We start from the raw sequence: 19,100 nt of genomic DNA, 5'->3' as shown, positions 1-19,100 counted from the left end.
ATTAGTTAATAAAAATAAAATCGAACGAAATTAAATATGGACAATTATTATATTTTTAATCGCAGATTTTGATCATAATTGTTGCATTAACCAGTTTTAAACCAGCCAACTTGTATTTATTTTTACATCAATAATATCTACGTTTTATTTGTTAATTATTTTGTACGGAAAAAATCAGTAAATTTAAATTTTTTAAGACTTACAATAATTTAAAATAAATGTATAACACGCTTTTATAAACATTAAACTACGGTTAATTATAGAAGTGTTTTGCTCAATATTACTCTCAAAACAGCTCAAAACTTATCCAATGTTTTTATCATTCATTATACATGTACCAATTTAAATTTATCAACCGTTATGAATTAAGGAGCTTCTCAAGCTATTAAGTATACATCCGACAATAAATCTTAGTCGTGTTTCTTTAAGCAAAAGGGTTTTCGACAGTCTGTTGCTAAGTTGACTTTACTGCAAAATCATAATCATAATTATTATACGGGCAATTTCGTACATTATCATCGTCAATATCAAAGCTTACCGGCGGTACGCCTGTAGACGAGTCCTTGCTTCATTGTTTCCCATAATAACTGTGATCTAACTCGTGACGAATTTTGACTGATGACGTTTAATACATAATTAATTATTACAAATCCTCATATAATCTTGATTATACACAAGTGATCTTTGTTCTCAGTTTTGGTGTGAACATCGTCAAAATCAAATTCAAATAATTAATAAACTGTACTTACGGGTCTTAAAAACAAAATGCATTACAATAATGCATCGAATTATGTAATAAATTTGTAGTAATAGGAATATCGAGTTTGTATATTATTAAAATTTAATAAACCGCCAAAAATATAAAATATATTTAAAAAAAGAAAGAAAAAAAAACGATTTTTACGTTGGTGTTTTTTTTACGTCAATGACATTTATGTAGTTGCCGTGACGGTGTTCAAATTCTGCGTGAAGCGAAAGACCTATTGCATAATATTAACCGCTACTTTTTTTTGCGGATAATAATTTTTTAGAAGACCAAAGCTTTTCAAAATGTTCGTGTCACATATTTTAACTGTAGAAGATTGGACATGGATTTTTTTACTTTGGGAATGTTGAAATTATAAAAATCTATATAGTTTATATTTACACTCTAAAAAAAAAAAAAAAAAACAGTGACATTTCTGTTTCATTTTAAACTATAATATAATATATCAGTGGCTTAGTTATTAATATATAGTTATTATATAGCATTTTATATTATTTATAAACAGTATTATACTCAATACGTTTTAAGAAACTCTATTCATAAATTGTTTTATGAACATATAAATTATGTCATGTTGAAAACGTCGTATGCACTGTTAACTCTAATAATATGTTACATGATGTACCGATCTCCACTCAAAATCAAATGTGATGACTGATGACTTTATCATTAGTTTTGAGTAGCTAAAACACAGTATAATATTTAATTGTATTTATAATATATTAATACGTATGTAACATACCGAAGGATTATATTATTATAATTATTATACCTTATGCTTTTAATTAAAATATAGTTATATCTGTATGGTAGAACTCCGTGATAATACAGAAGTACAGAATGGATGTAAGATGACACATACGTGTTTAGCTGTCTTTAATATATTATAGTATAATATATTATATATGTAGGTTATAATAGTAAAATATAAATATTTTAATGGTGTTTAACACTAATATATTAGTATTAGTTTGAATTTCATGTTTGGTTAATTTATATGATTTGATACATATCACTTAAAAATGCGTATATTTTAAAGTAAAGAATGGATTTTTTTGATTTTTTTTTATTATTTATAAATTATACATAATTTATCTAATATATTAAAAATAACATTCAATTACTATAAGCGAATGTTATGAGAGTAATGTTGACTGATAATTTAATAATAGTATTAAATAAGAAAGAATTCGTTTATCAGAGACATTTCTAAAGGTAGAAAAGGTGGATGGGGGAGTTGAATGATGGTTAAAATAATATAAACACTATTATCAGAGAATATAGGTATTTGGCTTCATTGATGGGTATAAACATAAACAATGGGATTTAACTTTCTGATGCCATATAAATTCTAAGGTACGACGTTCTTCAAGTTTTACGTTGATTGTGTTATTGTAGGATAATACTCGATTAAGTTAAATTTATTTAAATTTTAAATCATCCAATAATATCCCCTTTTTAAATTTACCCATAGAAAACTTGATTAGAAATTAATAGGTAATAATAAAACACAATAATGTATTTTCATTTAACTCATCAAAAAATAATTTACGCTACAATATTTACCATTTTTTGAGCAACAAAACAAAAACATATTATTGTACTTATAGTATAATTCAGAGGTTCAAAATAATGCATGTTTAATCATCATCTGATTAAGCAATCGATTCACTAAAACAGTAAAAAAAACAAAAGTCATTCATTAAAATGAGTCACCCTATTTTAAAAAAAATCTTAAAATGGGTCGTGTAATAAAAAGTTTGGGAACCTCTAATATAATATATATATCAGGGACTGGAACCTTAATGATTTTTACGGTTTTGGTTTCGGTTTTCGGTTTTTAAATTTGGGTTTTGGTTTCTTTTCGGTTCCCAAAAAATTAAAAATACATTTCCTATTTTGGTTTTATACTTCTGTAAAAAAAAAAATTTGGTTGCATCGATTTTTTAAGAAATATTATTATTAGTAGTGTCAATTGGCATCGAATATCAATTATGACAGGTCAATACCAATTTTCAACCAGATATTCTACTAATTGTTTAGGTTAACGGAAAAGACTAAATAAGTAAAACAATCACTATAAACACTAATAATGTTATGTACATTAAGTATAACCCTGTTTTAAATAACCCTTATTGTTTTATTTTTTAATTTTTATACCCAGTTTATACTTTAATTGTTATTGTATTATTTAATGATTACCACTTATTGTATCAATAATCAGTGTTTAAAATTTTAAAATATCATCAACTTTTTATTTATTATCACCACATATTATATCTATAGTATACTATTTACTCTATTAAAAACCGAAATTAATCGTAAAAAACCTTTACAAAAAAGTATTGGTTCCGGTTTTTAAATTAATTTAAATTAGGGTTTCGGTGGGGTTCCGGTTCCCAAAATTCAAAGGATTCCGGTTCCAAAACCGGTTCTTTTCGTTACGGTTAGGATAGGTTAGGTTAGGTCCCTGATATATATTGATATATTGAAATATTAGAAATTCAATCACTGTTTGATGTTTAATAAAGCTCCTTCTAGTATGGATTTAAACGCTACAAACTCACAAATGTCATTCTAGACATAAAACAATTTTAAACTGTAGTGTAACATATTCAATCGCATTAACCATTCCAAAATTAAACTATTTTTTTTTATTTAAAATTAATTTTAAATGAAACCGAATTAATCATATATGTTATGTATTAATTTATGTCTTAAATAAAAGAACGCATTCTAAAATAAAGTATGGTAGTTTAAATATTAAAGAAAGGTTTTATAAATTTAAGAAGAATATGATTTTAAAACCATGTATTCATTTGCATTTTTATCTCATTTGTCGAGTGTTTTTATATAACCCTACGTTAATTTATTCCAGTGACATAATTAATTAAAAAAAAATATATATACCGTTGTAATATAATCAATATATGCATGTACATAGAAGGATATTGGACCTTTAGAAAATAGGATTATGTTAAATTTGTTATTTCCTTGTACAGTACCTATAAAAAATAATTCAAAAAAATATTCAAACAATACTATTGCAATTAAAAGTTTTCTCCTAATACCTAATGAAAACTTTAAAATTTAAGTTAATTATGAATTAAATAATTACACTAGCTACAATATTTACACTATACAACCTGATAAAAGTCTACCAATAAGCTAAATAACAAACACTCATTATGTTGATTTAAAATTAAATTAAAATATTAAAAAAAAAATGTAATAATATAATTAGAAAAAAACATTGAATTTTTAAATGTGTATTATTTCTATGATATTGAATTAGTAATACAGCACAAGAGAAAGGTTTGAGGACATTTTAAACTAAAATAATATACCTTATATTTATTTTATATTTTTGTCTTCTTCAAGTGTTTTTTCTTAGCTTTTTTATATTTTAATATTGTATAATCATTCATATAAATACTGATTGTTTAAATACAAATAGTATACAAGGTTAATATTTATTAAAACAATAAAATTAATTACGAAATCAAAGACAAAAATAAAATGTATAATCACTGATATTTGGCTACCGAGTGAAAACAAATATCATATACATTATATAATTGTTTATTTATTGTCTGTTAAATGTATATTAAACAATTGTTGACTTTTAAGTTTTTACTTTTGAAATGATTATTATTTTTTATTTTTATCTTAATTATACGTATATTACTATATTAGTAATATATAGTTGTTGGAATAATATATACAATTTAAGTACAAATTAAACCTTACGTTTATTTTATATATTGAGTATTAAATATCTATTGTTGTAATGGACCAAAGGTCCTTCCCTTCTCAAATATGGTCTTGCATATTATGTTTCTATTCCATCTCTTTTATCATTCCTAGACACAATCGCATTTACGGGTTTATTATAAACGTATACATATTGTGTGATTATTGTATATGATTCTCCTCGAGTGAGTAGTCGATTTTCATTTTAATTTAAATACAACATGCAATTGAAAAAATCCAGCTCATTAGAATATAATTTAAACAATTTAACTTAATATAAAAATATGACATTTTTTTATACAAAATACTTTTCAAATCGGACACAATGGTAGTACATCCCACAAAAACTACGATGAATACGAATAATATGATTTATGTATAAATAATATATATTCTATATAACAACTAAATGCATAAAGAATCGAATTCCAGTCAATTATTAATTGTTTTTTACCTAGTTTAGTCATTTTATTACTTAAAAAAAAGCAATTAAGCGATTTACATACAGTTAAACACAACCAAATAAGAATTATAATATTGTAAATTATAATATAAACATACACATTCAGTGTAGTATCGATACGTATTTTAAAGATTATATATATAGTCATTTATCGATAGTGCTCACCACCGTTTAATTCTAACAACGAATTTGTTTTCTGATTTAAAAAACCATCTAATAAATAAACTACAATAAGAAACTGGTAGTTTTTATTATTTTGAAAAAAAAAATTTAATCGCCATAGTATATTTTTTAAACAGTATGAAAATTACTTAAAAATTAGAATTTGAATAAACTCAGTTAAAATAAGGGTTTTTTATTTTTGCTGAGGTGAAAAATAATATCACCGTGGTTGGTACCTCAGTTGTGATATCACAAGGAAAAAGAGTGTTTGGTAAATCACTTTGAATAATATTATAATTATACATAACTTTAAAGGGTTTATGCTTAATATATTATTATTATGTTATCGACAATGGATTTTTACATCATGTTGTTTTAGTTAAATAAATATTTGCTTTTTTGCTAATTATATTTTAAAGTATACCACCGTCGACAGCATATATTTTAAATAGGTGTAAATATATGTTTTGCTTTCATTATGGTAATCAAAATAAAGATAGTTTAATAAAAGTTATTTTTAAAAACTTTAATTAGAAATTTTGTAATAAAAATAATTAGGTATGCATAATGGAGTTTCAATAAGCTTTTTCTAATTTCACATCGAACAAAAGTTTATAACATTATATTTTTACGATGGATAAAAATTCACCGAGACAGAAAATAACAATTTACTATAGATGTGATAAGCATAAGTCATTAAACACATTTACTGTTAATCATAGCAATTTAATTATAGTCTTATTTTATGTAGATGGTGTTAATTTTGAAGTTTAATTAATATCCATTGATAATATTAATAAATAAATGAGTTATTGGAAAATATGATAGTAATATTATTTTGTTTTTTTTTTGACTCAACGTCGACGTATTTGTGTTATTATAATTATTATTTTTTTCTCATCATATTAGGTATTGCCATAGTTTTGTGATAATTAGGAATACTTATTAAGTATATTCAAATAATTTATGATGGAGTGATATATTAGGTTTGTACGAAAATTCGTGTTCAGCAGATCAGATGTAAAAATATAATATTATAAAATAGATTTAATTATGAAAGCAATATTTTTTAAAGTTTAGAGGTATTATACTATTATTGGTAGGGATTCTATACATTAGTGTTTATTTTTCAAAATATTATTCACATTTTTTTTTAAATAATTGTTAGGAATATATTTGTTATTAAATTAATTTATATTTTAATTAAAATATTTATATTTATGTTATATTTTAAAATGATTTTATTATATATTTTATAAGAACTAATAATAATAATATTATCAAAACATACTTGTATTTATCAATATGTCCTTAATATATTGTATAATTATGTTTTAAAAAATCTTTAATGTTATTTGAAACTTTTAAATTTTAATACTTAACAGTTACGAAAATATTAACTCTCTTAAATCATTATTGCTTTACTTTCTTCTAAAAAAGCAATTATTAATTTTGAAAATAAATACCTTTTTATTATTCCCAGTTCAATAACGTCCAAAACTGATATTATACTGAAAATAAATAACTACAGATCCATGTTTTTCAGACTTAAAAAAATTATTATGTTGGCCTTTATATTTTTATCCACGATAGACCAAAGTCCTTGTTATTTGACAAATATTGCATGAAAGTAATTTACGTGTTTCAGCATATTTCTTTAAATCTGCACTTTTATATAACTTTGATAAACTCCTTTTAGTTGAGCGTCAACACACAGCATTCCCGAATATTGACTCTTTGGTGTGTTTTTATTTTGAAAATAATATTTTTATATTAGTTTATATTACAATTATTATTATTATAACAGTAAATTATACATAATTATAATTTAACAGATATTGTTAATCATTGGATTTGATTATTTATACACTCTAATGTATGTGTGTATTATCGATTTTAAAATGCAAATAAAAATAATAATTTTTAATAGTGTTAAAAAATTATAACACAAAAAAATGAAGAAATGACTTAGAGTATATTTCATAGAATTAATTTGTTCTTGAGCTTTATAAAATATAATACATTGTATACATTATATACATTATATACATTTCAGATAATATTAAAATAACATCAAAATATGATTTAATATAATCCAGGTCTTTTAGAATGTTCTACAACTGGGTGCTTTTTTTTACCAAGTAATTTCACTGTCCAATTATCATATATTCTTATCGTGCTCTTGGGAACAGACTGTATACCTATATACGTATATATATATATGTATTTTCAAAATAAAAAAATAAAAATTTTCAGGTTTATTTAAATGTATTGTAAGATGAACATAATGCATAAATTCATAATATATTAATATTAAATATTAAAACGCATCTTAACTCTTAAAAATTATAGTTTGTTTAGTTACCAACTACAATTTTCTTTCCATATAATTATTTGAATTGTAGACATTTAAAATATTTTTATACGAGAAAATTAATATATAAAATAACTATTTTATTGTTTCGTTCGTATTCATATCGAGTATGTTTGTGCATTACATTAAGTTATTAAATATTAAACTATATGTATTAATAGACATTTGAATATTATTTAAAGAAAATGTACGAAACATTATTTTTCTTTACTTTAATGTAATCATATGTCATAAACGCTGTAAGTATTATATTAATATTGATAAGAAACTTTTAGAAAAATCTATTTTTATACTAGAGTCTTATTTTATGTACATCATATCTAAAAACCAACAATGTACGTTTTTGACAAGTTAAGAATTTTTTTATATTTTATTCACATTACTCTTGTTTTATAACTTAAGTGATGATATATTAATATTTGTCTCTATTTCATTATTCATACTTTATTTAACAGCTGTGTTCAAAACAAATACCATTAATGTCCATTCAATCCTACAAAAAAATGTTTAAAGTTTAAACATATTATTTATTAGATTTTTATTAGTTTATTCATTTTTTTTTTTGTACTGAAATACCAACAAAAAATATTAAGAACTCATTCTGTTTTTTTTAGAACTTAATACAAAATATATCAAAATCTACTATTTTTAATCTCTAATCTATTGGACGTATACTTAAAATATGCGTATCTTAAATTATTACAGATATACAATTGGAAAAAGTTAGTGTTTTTAATACAAAACTCATGAAGTGGTAAAGTCTATAGATCAGAGTTGGGTATCCTTTTTGTAGGAAAGAGCATTTAAAAAAAAAAAAAAAATACTAAACTATGATATCCAAAGAACCACACAGGTTTGAACAATTGAACAACCTTTTTTATTTTATTAGTCGTACTGTATAACATTATAACTATATTATGTATAATAAATTAGTTAAATTCTTACTTTGAAAACATCTTAATGTTGAGACGTATTCTAAAGAGCCACAGATTACAAGGTACTATTCTAATGCTTAATTAATTATTTTAATTTTTTTATAAAAATAAAATAAATTCTACGCTTACATTATAATTTGCAAGATGAATGAATTGATAGTGGGCAACATCGGACCTCTGTTTATTCTTTCTGACTTTTTACAATGAATAAGTTTAGCATATTATCAAAGAACTTTAAAATTTTACATATTTATTTTTTGTTATTTGGTTATTTATTTTAAATTTGTTACATTTGGTAGTTATTTTATTCTAAAAAATAAAAATTATAATTTTTTAAGTTCGTCTTTACATATAATTAAAATACTTTTATAGCTGTACGTCAAAAGAAATTAGCGGAAACATCATAATTATTATTAAAATTTTCTGTTTTATCTTGGTTTAATTTCTTTTGATGTGACTTCGAGGAAAAAAAACTATAATCTTTGTTAGTTTTTCGTAAATAATGTACACGTTGAGTTAAATGTCGGAATTTAAATATATTGTCAGAGCGCAGGTTATGATTAGGCTTAATTATATTTTGAACAGAAAAACATGGTACAAATTAATATAGTGTACGATGTTGTAGTTTTGTTTTATTAACATTTGATCAAAGGTGATTTAAGATTGGAATGTTATTAACACAATAATAATAAAAATAATAATAATTATAAAAAAAAAAAAAATACCACTGAATGGAGTAAAAATACCATGTTTGAGATAAGGATTATTATTGTTCGAAAAAATAACTCTAACTTCTAATTTGCAAAATTGCTGGCATTTTTCAACAAGAATGTAATCGATAACCTTATTAATATTGGAGATTTCGATTGACAACACATGCATATACTTTCACTCTCACCACATACACACACTCACATATACACCACGTACTATACTCTTATATAAATATATATAAATAGACTTTACATAACGTATAACATAAAACATAATTATAAACAAAATTGATCTTATAATTAATTGAACTGCTGTCATACTGCATATAAGGCAGGTAGTTACTGGGCGTGTTTTCAGTCAAACTATTTAATTTTAACGTTAATCATAAGGAAATAATTTTTATGACAAGGAAAAAATTGTTAAATGTTAAAATTTAATTTATGGTTATAAGTTTTGTACATATCGTTCACTATAACTAAAATAATGAATATCTATTACTTGTGCAACTTATTTATTTATAATAAAGTGCAGAAATTAATATATCATTTTTACATATGCATTCAACAATTGTGTTTTTCTCAATATTATATGACTTAGAAATTTGACATATTATAGTTTATAAATTGTACAACGTCTTTGACACCTCAGAGTTTTATTCCATTTAAAAAATAAAAAATAACGGACAGCTAATATATTTTTAATTTATGTTTTCGCACTTTAAATGTTTAAAGCAGTGTCATTATTTCCGAGAAGAAACTAAATATAAATTACTCTGAAATCGTGTCAAAACATAAGTTTCCTCTTTTAGAGATGTTCTTTTATATAATTAATACTTATATTTTGAATTATTTATTATATATTTAATTTACGAATATATATTTTAGAATATGAGAGGAGTGTTGAATGTATTGATTTTACAACGATGTGTATTTTTTATTTTACTGTCTGTTGTCACCTTTTGGAGCAATAAAAAATGCATTTATTTTAAACTTTTAGGGTTAGGGTTTGGTAAAAATTGTACCTAATTGGTATTTTTGGAGATTAAACGAAACAAAAAATAAAAAAAATCTAAGGAAAAATGATACAAGTATACCTATAAAAAACCTCAGTTTGTGACAAAACGAATGCTTTGGTTTAACTCCCCAGTAACCAAATTACAATAGATACTCACAATTTCTACTAAACGTTTATGTTCATATTTTTTATTCATGATAAAATATTTTTCAAAATATTTCAATCTTTTTAAGGTATATATTATAAATATTTAATTCTATGAAATGATACAAATACGCAATAGATTATGAAATAAAAATAATTTAAAATATATATATATATATATATATACATAAAAAGATTGATCCCTCATCATCTAAAAGTATTTAAAAATGTATTAATGTTTTCGAAAATATTTTTTCTACATCATTGCCAGTAAAAAAATTAAAAAATTATAACGATAAAAATATTAAAAGATATTGTTTTTTTTTTACTGGTAATTATGTTAAAAAAATTTTTTTTCAAAAACCTTAATAGATTTTGAAATAATAATGAGTGTTGTTCGATGGAAGAGACATCTAATTAACAAAAAAACCATTGGTAAACTAAATAAAAAAATTCTTAATATTATGATACTGTAACGAATAATTTTAAATGCAAATATTTTTATATATAATAATAATTATAATATGTACAAGAGTTACACAACTAACATTCAGATCTAGTATAAAAATAAAAATAAAATTTAGCTTTATTTTTTAAAAAAACGATTAAAAAATTTCAATTTCATTGAGTGGTGAAATATTCGTATACTCCAGTGAACTTCTGTTGGTAATTAAACGTATTTAATATTATGTTATATTATGCAATGGTTTTATGATACTTTGAATTAAAAATCATAAATTTTAATTTAACTTATTTTAATATAAACTTAATGGTTGATATTTTTCATCGAATAGAAGTCAAACTTTACTTAACGTTTGATGGGAATATGTTATTACTATAGATTAGATTAAATTATTTTTGATTAATTTAAAATAGATATAATATCAATATAGGTACGATTTTGTGTTATATGACCGTAAACCATTTAAGTTATCGGAGTAGGTACGTGCGCTGTACACATTTTCTTTTGGCCAATTAAACGCATATAATTATAATATTTATACGTTTTTTCAATGAACAACTAAATTATTACTGATGGTGCGCTGAAGTAGTTGTCAAATAAATAAATTGAATTTCATATTTCGGCGCATACGTGGAGCGAGTGGAATTCGCTGGCAACGAATGCGATGTTAGCCTGCACTCGGCGTGTACACGTATTTGATACAAAACCGTATTATTCAATGTTATGGTAATAAACATTTTACTATGACGAATTTCCATTACGTTTAGCAATACACATTCCATGTCAAAACACCAAAAAAAAAAAAAAATAATAATAATAATAAAATACGAATATAATATTTTGTGTATTATCATGTGTATTTTATATTAAACCTATATGTAAATTGCATATTTTTCACGCAGCATCTTACATATTATTCATGACATTCTTTTATCTAATAATACGACCAACCGGAAGCAGTATCCACTTTTGGAATTCATGTTTAATATTATTTAGACGTTTGCTTTAATATATATTATTTATAGATTTTTAGCTTTTAATACCATGTCGTATCATAACAATATCAACAGCAGTTATTATTTATTATTATCATTATCATTATAATTGTCGATTTGTGTTTTGTATTTGTACAGAGGAAGCCGAACCCGAAGAACCTGAACCCGCAAGTAACGCGTACGGACGACGGAGAAGCAGAGCCGTCCTTTACCAATTATCTGGCCATTATAAGAGTGATAAACCAAAAGCTGGCAAGCTGAAACTGAACAACGTGAGTTTTGTGTGTTTTCGTGAAACTATCTTATATAATATATCCGGTGATATACGATTGCGTACGTTTGTACTTTTTGGTAGCACGATTGATTACATTTGTACGATTCTGTACGATATCTTTACTTGACCCACAAAAATATCACGATTGCGATCGGAAATTAATGCAACTCTGCCAACGTGTAGGTATAATTTAATATCTTATTTTTAATTTTCAAATACAACTTTTCTAGATATTTTTCAATAATTTATATTTTATTATTAACATGATCAATTTACTTTTGATACGTTCTGTTATCAATATTTTAATCATAATGTAATAGTTTAACATAATTAAAAAAACCCTATATAATGCTAAATTTAAAAAAAATAAATATACATACTGTATATTATAAAACATTAAAAGTACTTAATCAAAATCTTGGCCTAGATCCCGAAGAAAGATTCAAATCAGCTATTATAATTTAATTTTTTTTTAATATATGAATTATATGGTTCATTTTCCTAATTGTTTAAACTTGAATATCTTTGATTATAATTGTATTTATCGTGGAAATATAAATATTATTTTCACCCTATATTTACTTCAATGTATAATGAGAACATAATTACATAATATATTATTGTCAGACACGTGAATTGTACAATTTAGCGTTTAACGTTCGATGAAAACTCTGGACAATTTGCCTAGATGAAAAATTAAAATTTATGTTAAAGTATTAGTGAAAAGTTATTAAAAAAAATATTTTCACAATTATAAACAACAGCAACGTCGCATTAAGTTTGCTAGGTACAACATATTATACGCAATCGTAAAAGTGAAAAAGGTCCGTACGTAATCGTAATTCTCGTAATATATCACAATAAATATAGCAATCGTTAGTCGGTAGTGTCTTCCAGCGTTTCAGTAAATGTATTTTTTTTATAACGATTAATAATTTACAAAAAAAAATATTTTTAACGGCTCTACCGAAGAAGTTTATTATTATCTTTTATTTATGTCTTTTTAGTTGTTATATGTCCGACTATATAAACATTCTTGAATTCATTTGATATTGAGTGATAGACCATTCCTGGATAAACTTAAAATTTTTCCTAACAGTTATCTCTAAAAAAATATTTTTCAAATATTATATTCGAATGTACGTGTACTTGCATAATGTATTGTTTTGAATAAAATAAATATACGGAAAATTAGTAACTTTCCGTTATAATAATCAAATTTTCTTCAGTTTAGTTTTCTAACAAAACACAGTATGTATGTACATTAAACTTTTATTCCATACTTCTGGTTTAAGAACTTTGTTAGGTTGTTGCATAATTCACTTGGTATTATAAACATTGGAATTTCCTAAAGTTATGGCAAAAAAAAAATACGCTGATGGATAACAAAATAAGTTTTCAAGATATGGACCGTATTACACAAAATAAAATAAATAGAATTCCAATTGCAGATAGGTATTAGTTATCATATGAATAATCACAAATTTTTTTCATAAATTGTACGTATTTTTTTACGTGACTTAAATGGATAATTTAGGATTTAATAATACAATATAGTATGTTATAATTTAAATATGTATTCATCATTCCGCATAAGAACTGTTATGACTTATGAATGATAGTATAAATTGTGTAGGTATTGTTTTTTCTTAAAAACCATAATTAGCGCTGTACTCGTTTCCTATTTGAATTGATTAGATGTCTATTATTTTGATTTTAGTAGGTATAAACTATATAATTTGATATTATTATTTAAAAACAAATTATTGAAATATAACTTTTAAAGTCAAAATAGGTTGGATGATTATTGTTAAATTGTTGTTGCCATAATTGTGTTTAAGCATAGCTAATACAGATGTTATATATAATAATAATTCACCTACATGATTGAAAATCATGATTATAGATTTATTCAATTGCCTCTGTGTATAGATTATTGATTTTATAATTATATTCTAAATCGTATTTCGTTTATAAATAGATAACTTTGAAGTTTACTAGATAAAACTATTAGAGTAAATAAAAATAGCTTTTAGATTTTGAGCAAAGCATTGAAAATATCACATCATAGAAGTTTTACAATGATGTATGTGTATTTTATTTGTGTCTGTCATCACTTTTTAGAGTAGTAAAAATTAACTTCAAGGATAGTTTTTGGAAGCAAATTGGATCTAGAAAGAACTTTGGAAGGGAGGGGGTTGATTAAAAAGTAAGACTTAACCAGTACATATTATTTGGAAAAATAAAAAATACAAACAAAACGGGAATATTTACGAATCAACTTTCTTTGACAAAATTGATTTTATTTTTTCGAAAATGAAAAACTACGGTACTTAAAAGTAGCACCAAATATTTATTTTGTTATTCTTTAAATAAAGAATTATTTTAAGAGTATTTTAAACATATTATTATAGATTTAAAAATTATCGACGGTTTTATTTTATTTTTTTTAATTTTTGTTCATAACATCTTTTTCTAACTTTTTTTATACAAAGTTTCTTATGTATTATTCTTATAAAAACTTAAAAAATATCAATTAAACATATAATTTTTTGTATATAATCATATTAAAATTTATTAAAGAAAGTCAAGTGGTTAAAATTACATACATTTATAAATTATTTTGTGAAGTGTGTGCAATTATTAATTACTAATGGTTTTAAAATACAACACACTAGTTCTTATAAATAGTTTTTACAGATATTACAAATTTATTCATAAGTACACATTATTATTTTTTATAAGCAATCTAAAATCACGATATCTCCTACAATGATTCTTATTGTTTTTTATGTAATTAAATTATATATGAACTCAATTTTGAATATTTCACTAGGTAGTTCTAATATTACGAATTTATATACACAGCAACAATTTCAAAATATTTAAACATTTTTATCGAATAATTTTAAATTATATTTTTTAAGTATTTTAAATGATTTTAGTATTTTTTAATTAAATGTTGATAATAAAAAATGGTTTATTGATCAAAACCTTAAAAATCTAATTAACCATACTTGTACTTTTTTTTAGCTAATTATTTTATTTATCAAATAAATCGTATACATTTTTTTTGTCTAGCCTATAATTATTTAAAATTATTAAATATACTTAATAATGTTTATTGGGTGTAGTGAATTTTTTTGGTCGTGTTTGATGTAGTGTAGGAGTTTAGAGTATAAATAATTAATATGAATATTGAAACATGTCATGGTGAGTACATTGACAATGTCGAAACTCACTGTCGAAAAATTTTTAATTATTATTCTAAAAATTGAAAAAGACAAACAAAAAAATAATCACAAACTTTTAAATTTTCTATTTTATTTATCTCTTTTTTGAATTGTATGTAAAATACGAGATTTAATAATTATGTTAAGAGTTAAAGTAATACATAGGTATATAAGCGTATAACAATAAATTGTTTATTGTCGTTTTGAAACAATATATGACTATATGAGTGAAGTGACAGGAGTTCTCTACAATGTAATATTACGCTTCTTTATGTTTGTTAAACAATTTACAGTTACTTAAATACTGACTTGGTTTCAAATTTTTTTTTTAATATTATTTATACATTTAAAATTGATTTATTTACTATAGAAAGCCATTTTTTTGAACATAATTATTATCGATAAATTATTATTACAAACAAATAAACGTGTCTATATATTATAATATATATTTTAAAAATATCATCTCTAATATAATATTTTACTAACAGTTTACGGGTTGAGTTTATTATGCAATCTTACAAATTCATCTTCGTTTTATGAAATTACTATCATTATAAAACAATATTTTTAAAACGTAAGCGTTGATGTTTTTTGCAAACAATAACACGTGTGTGTGGTTGAGCTATTAAGATATAATATTATCTTAAGACTTGAATGAATTTCATGTGTTTAATGTGTACCTATTGTAAGAATCAAAAACATTCTAAATTCACGTGATATTTTGCGTTGTTAAAATTCCGTCGTTTGGACTTCGGAATTGCAATCTATATTATATAAACAATATGCTGTGTGTTTGTGTATCATAAATCGGCATTCATTGATTTTAAATTTATTAATAATATGGAATAACAATATAAACTTCGATTATACTTTAATTCAAATGACCGATTATTGATTGTCTAAATTTCAAATTTTACTGATGCAATATTTAATCAACTATTTATAACTATTACAAATATATTGTTTCTTTTGCGTAGTAATGTACCTCGATTGCCTATAAATTGCGCCGTACTTCGTTTTTTTTACTAGTCAAAATAATATTATTATATAGCTAATATTAAAAAAAATGTTGCAGTGATTGTTTGTGGCTGTGGTTTGTGTTTTAGTGTGTTACAGCCTATTATTGATACGAAAATTATCTATTTAATATTAAAATACCATATAAATTAAATCTATCTATTATAATATAATAGATATAATATTATATAATAATTTATTATACATTAAATTTAATAGTTTAATAAATATTGCATCAGGAAAATATTAGTGATATGAACAAAAAACGTTTAAATAGTCTAATTGCATAACATTTTTTATTATTTGTAATAAATCATAGAATTTGAATAGGCAGATACTATTTTTAAATTTAGATAGCATAAACATAAAAATACAAAGATTTAATCAATTATTTTAATATCATTACTTTAAAAAATATAAATCTTAATTTTCTTGTCTTTTTATACATTTTTATTTTTGATTAAACAATAATGAAGAAATCGTTAAAAGCTAATATTTATTTATAAAATATTAAAACGTACCGTATGTTATGTCGGAAACATTTATTCTGTTATAAGATATAACCTACCTGATTGTTGATATAGATTGATTTAGATAAGATGTGCTATAATATGGACAATTATTGATGTACGTATTAAAATAATTTTAGTTATATTGCTAAGCTGATCTATAAACAATGTTGCTTATTTGTGTATAAATTTGCACTACTACGCTACCATGTACTATTTAACTATTGAACCATCACTATGGTAACTTAGTTAAAATTTATGAATAATATTTGAGTTAAATATCTATCACAGTGCATCAGCTCACGCATGAATTCCATTGAACAATCAGCTATATTGGCTTTTTGGGGCCCTCAAAAGTACCTTTTTGAATACCAATTTCCCCCAAACTATCTAGAGCATAATGCGCCAATTGCCCTCAACTAAATGTATGAGTTGCCTTCACGTCATATTATATACATGATTATAATAGGTATATAATACCAACCCATAAAATATAAGAGATAAATTGGTAAATAAGTTAAATAATAATAATATATATATTTTTTTTTTATTAATTAATCCGCGGCAACAAAGGCCATTGAATGGTTTTTATTCATTTATAGAAAAGAGGAACGGTAGGTTGTAACACGGTTTTTTCTATGTGTGGCAAGGATTTGTCACTAAAATCCCGGGTGGTCACCCATCTGGGAGCTATAGCAACACCGGCCGATATGTACACTCAGAGCGTTTCCACAGTTGAGTGTACGATTGCACCACACCAAGCCACTACAATAATATTATTATAAGTGGTATAGGTACAATTTAATTTTTCAAAAAAATAAAAATAATATAAAATGATAAAAATAAAAATATTTTCAATAATATAATATATAAAGATATGTAGGTATTGTATTTTTTAATATAATGATACAATAATTATTAGCTAGTATAGTAAAGTATATGTTATATTATATGTTTTGACTAAAAGATTCAATAAAAAATCTAATCTGCTAATATTATTATTTTTATACTTATTTATAAAATTTTCAATTTCGGTTTTATATATGAGCGATTATTGGTGATATTTTTGTTTCTTGGCTATTCTTGTCACTAGTAATAGAAATATAAGTACTCGTTTAAATTTGTTTTAGAACATTTGTACCAGCAAGTGAGCTAAATTATTAATACCATTTTTATGTACTATGATTATTATTTACATATTTACTTCCTCTATTTTACGGATTTGTATGTAATAATATATGAGGGCAACTGGCATATTTTTAAAATGCCACAAATCCCTGTTGAGGGCAACTGGTCAACATCCGCTCTTTGTACATTACAATTTACAAGAATACAATAAATAATTATTTAGTTAGTAATAACTAACTAAAGTCGGTCATTCATTACTCTAAATTAGTTAATGGCCCATTTCCCACATAATTATACAGAAATTCTATAATCTCCTCACGGATAAAATTAGTTTAAAATACTTCAAACCACTCAGTGGAGAACGTTATGTGAATAACTTAACGTTAAAATGCAAATTAAATTATAATATTATCGATATCTAATTTTATTAGTGAGTTATAGATTGCACTATACTTCGACAAGATGTTAATTATTAAATGTTTTGATATAAATGCAGTGATTATGATATATGTATGAAAGGCAATTTCAAAGTGATAAGTTTATTTTTATTTACCCGAGTCAATGATGTATATATTTACAAAAAATAATAAAATGAAAAGTATTTTTGATATTTTTTTTTATTAGTTTGTACATAGTGTATAAAATATATTTATATATTATAACAGCAAACAATTATTTTGAAAATAAATACCTTACTCTTAAAACATAAATAGTTATATTGTATAATATTTATACTTAGTGTATCTTTCGTTTTTTGGAGCTTAAAATAAGGTTCCATGAAATTATTATGACTAAAATTTACTATAATATACCATACCATTAATGAAACTTTTAAAAGTGAATGCAATTGCAATTTTTTAATATTTTATTGCAATTTAATTATACATTTTAATAAAAGATTATACAAATTTACAAGTATTTTGAAAATAAGAATAATATTTGGTGTTTGATGAGTTGTATAAATTATTAAAAGAAGGATATTTAAATATAATTCATATTTAGTAAGTATATTTAAGTTTGACCTTAAAAATAATAAATTTAATTTTTATAAGATTTGAGTTAATATTAATATAATACCTATATACATGTAAAATAATTACAGGATCAAAAATATTGGTGACCTTGTTGTGGAACTGTTAAGTGTGTGTGCGTG

At 23.2% G+C, this 19,100-nt stretch overlaps 1 protein-coding gene across 1 annotated transcript in view; it reads left to right on the top strand.

Annotated features, from left to right (window-relative positions):
- LOC113559671 (potassium voltage-gated channel subfamily H member 8) overlaps positions 1-19,100 on the top strand; it is a 170,389-nt gene that overhangs the window by 63,851 nt on the left and 87,438 nt on the right. The window contains exon 5 of the mRNA XM_026965446.1: positions 11,922-12,055. Coding sequence (XP_026821247.1) covers positions 11,922-12,055 — 134 coding nt within the window. The remainder of the gene's footprint in view (positions 1-11,921; positions 12,056-19,100) is intronic.

This window comes from Rhopalosiphum maidis, chromosome 1 (genome assembly GCF_003676215.2).
Source record: "Rhopalosiphum maidis isolate BTI-1 chromosome 1, ASM367621v3, whole genome shotgun sequence".
Classification (NCBI taxonomy): Eukaryota; Metazoa; Arthropoda; class Insecta; order Hemiptera; family Aphididae; genus Rhopalosiphum; species Rhopalosiphum maidis.
This window is presented reverse-complemented; position numbering and strand designations above follow the sequence as displayed.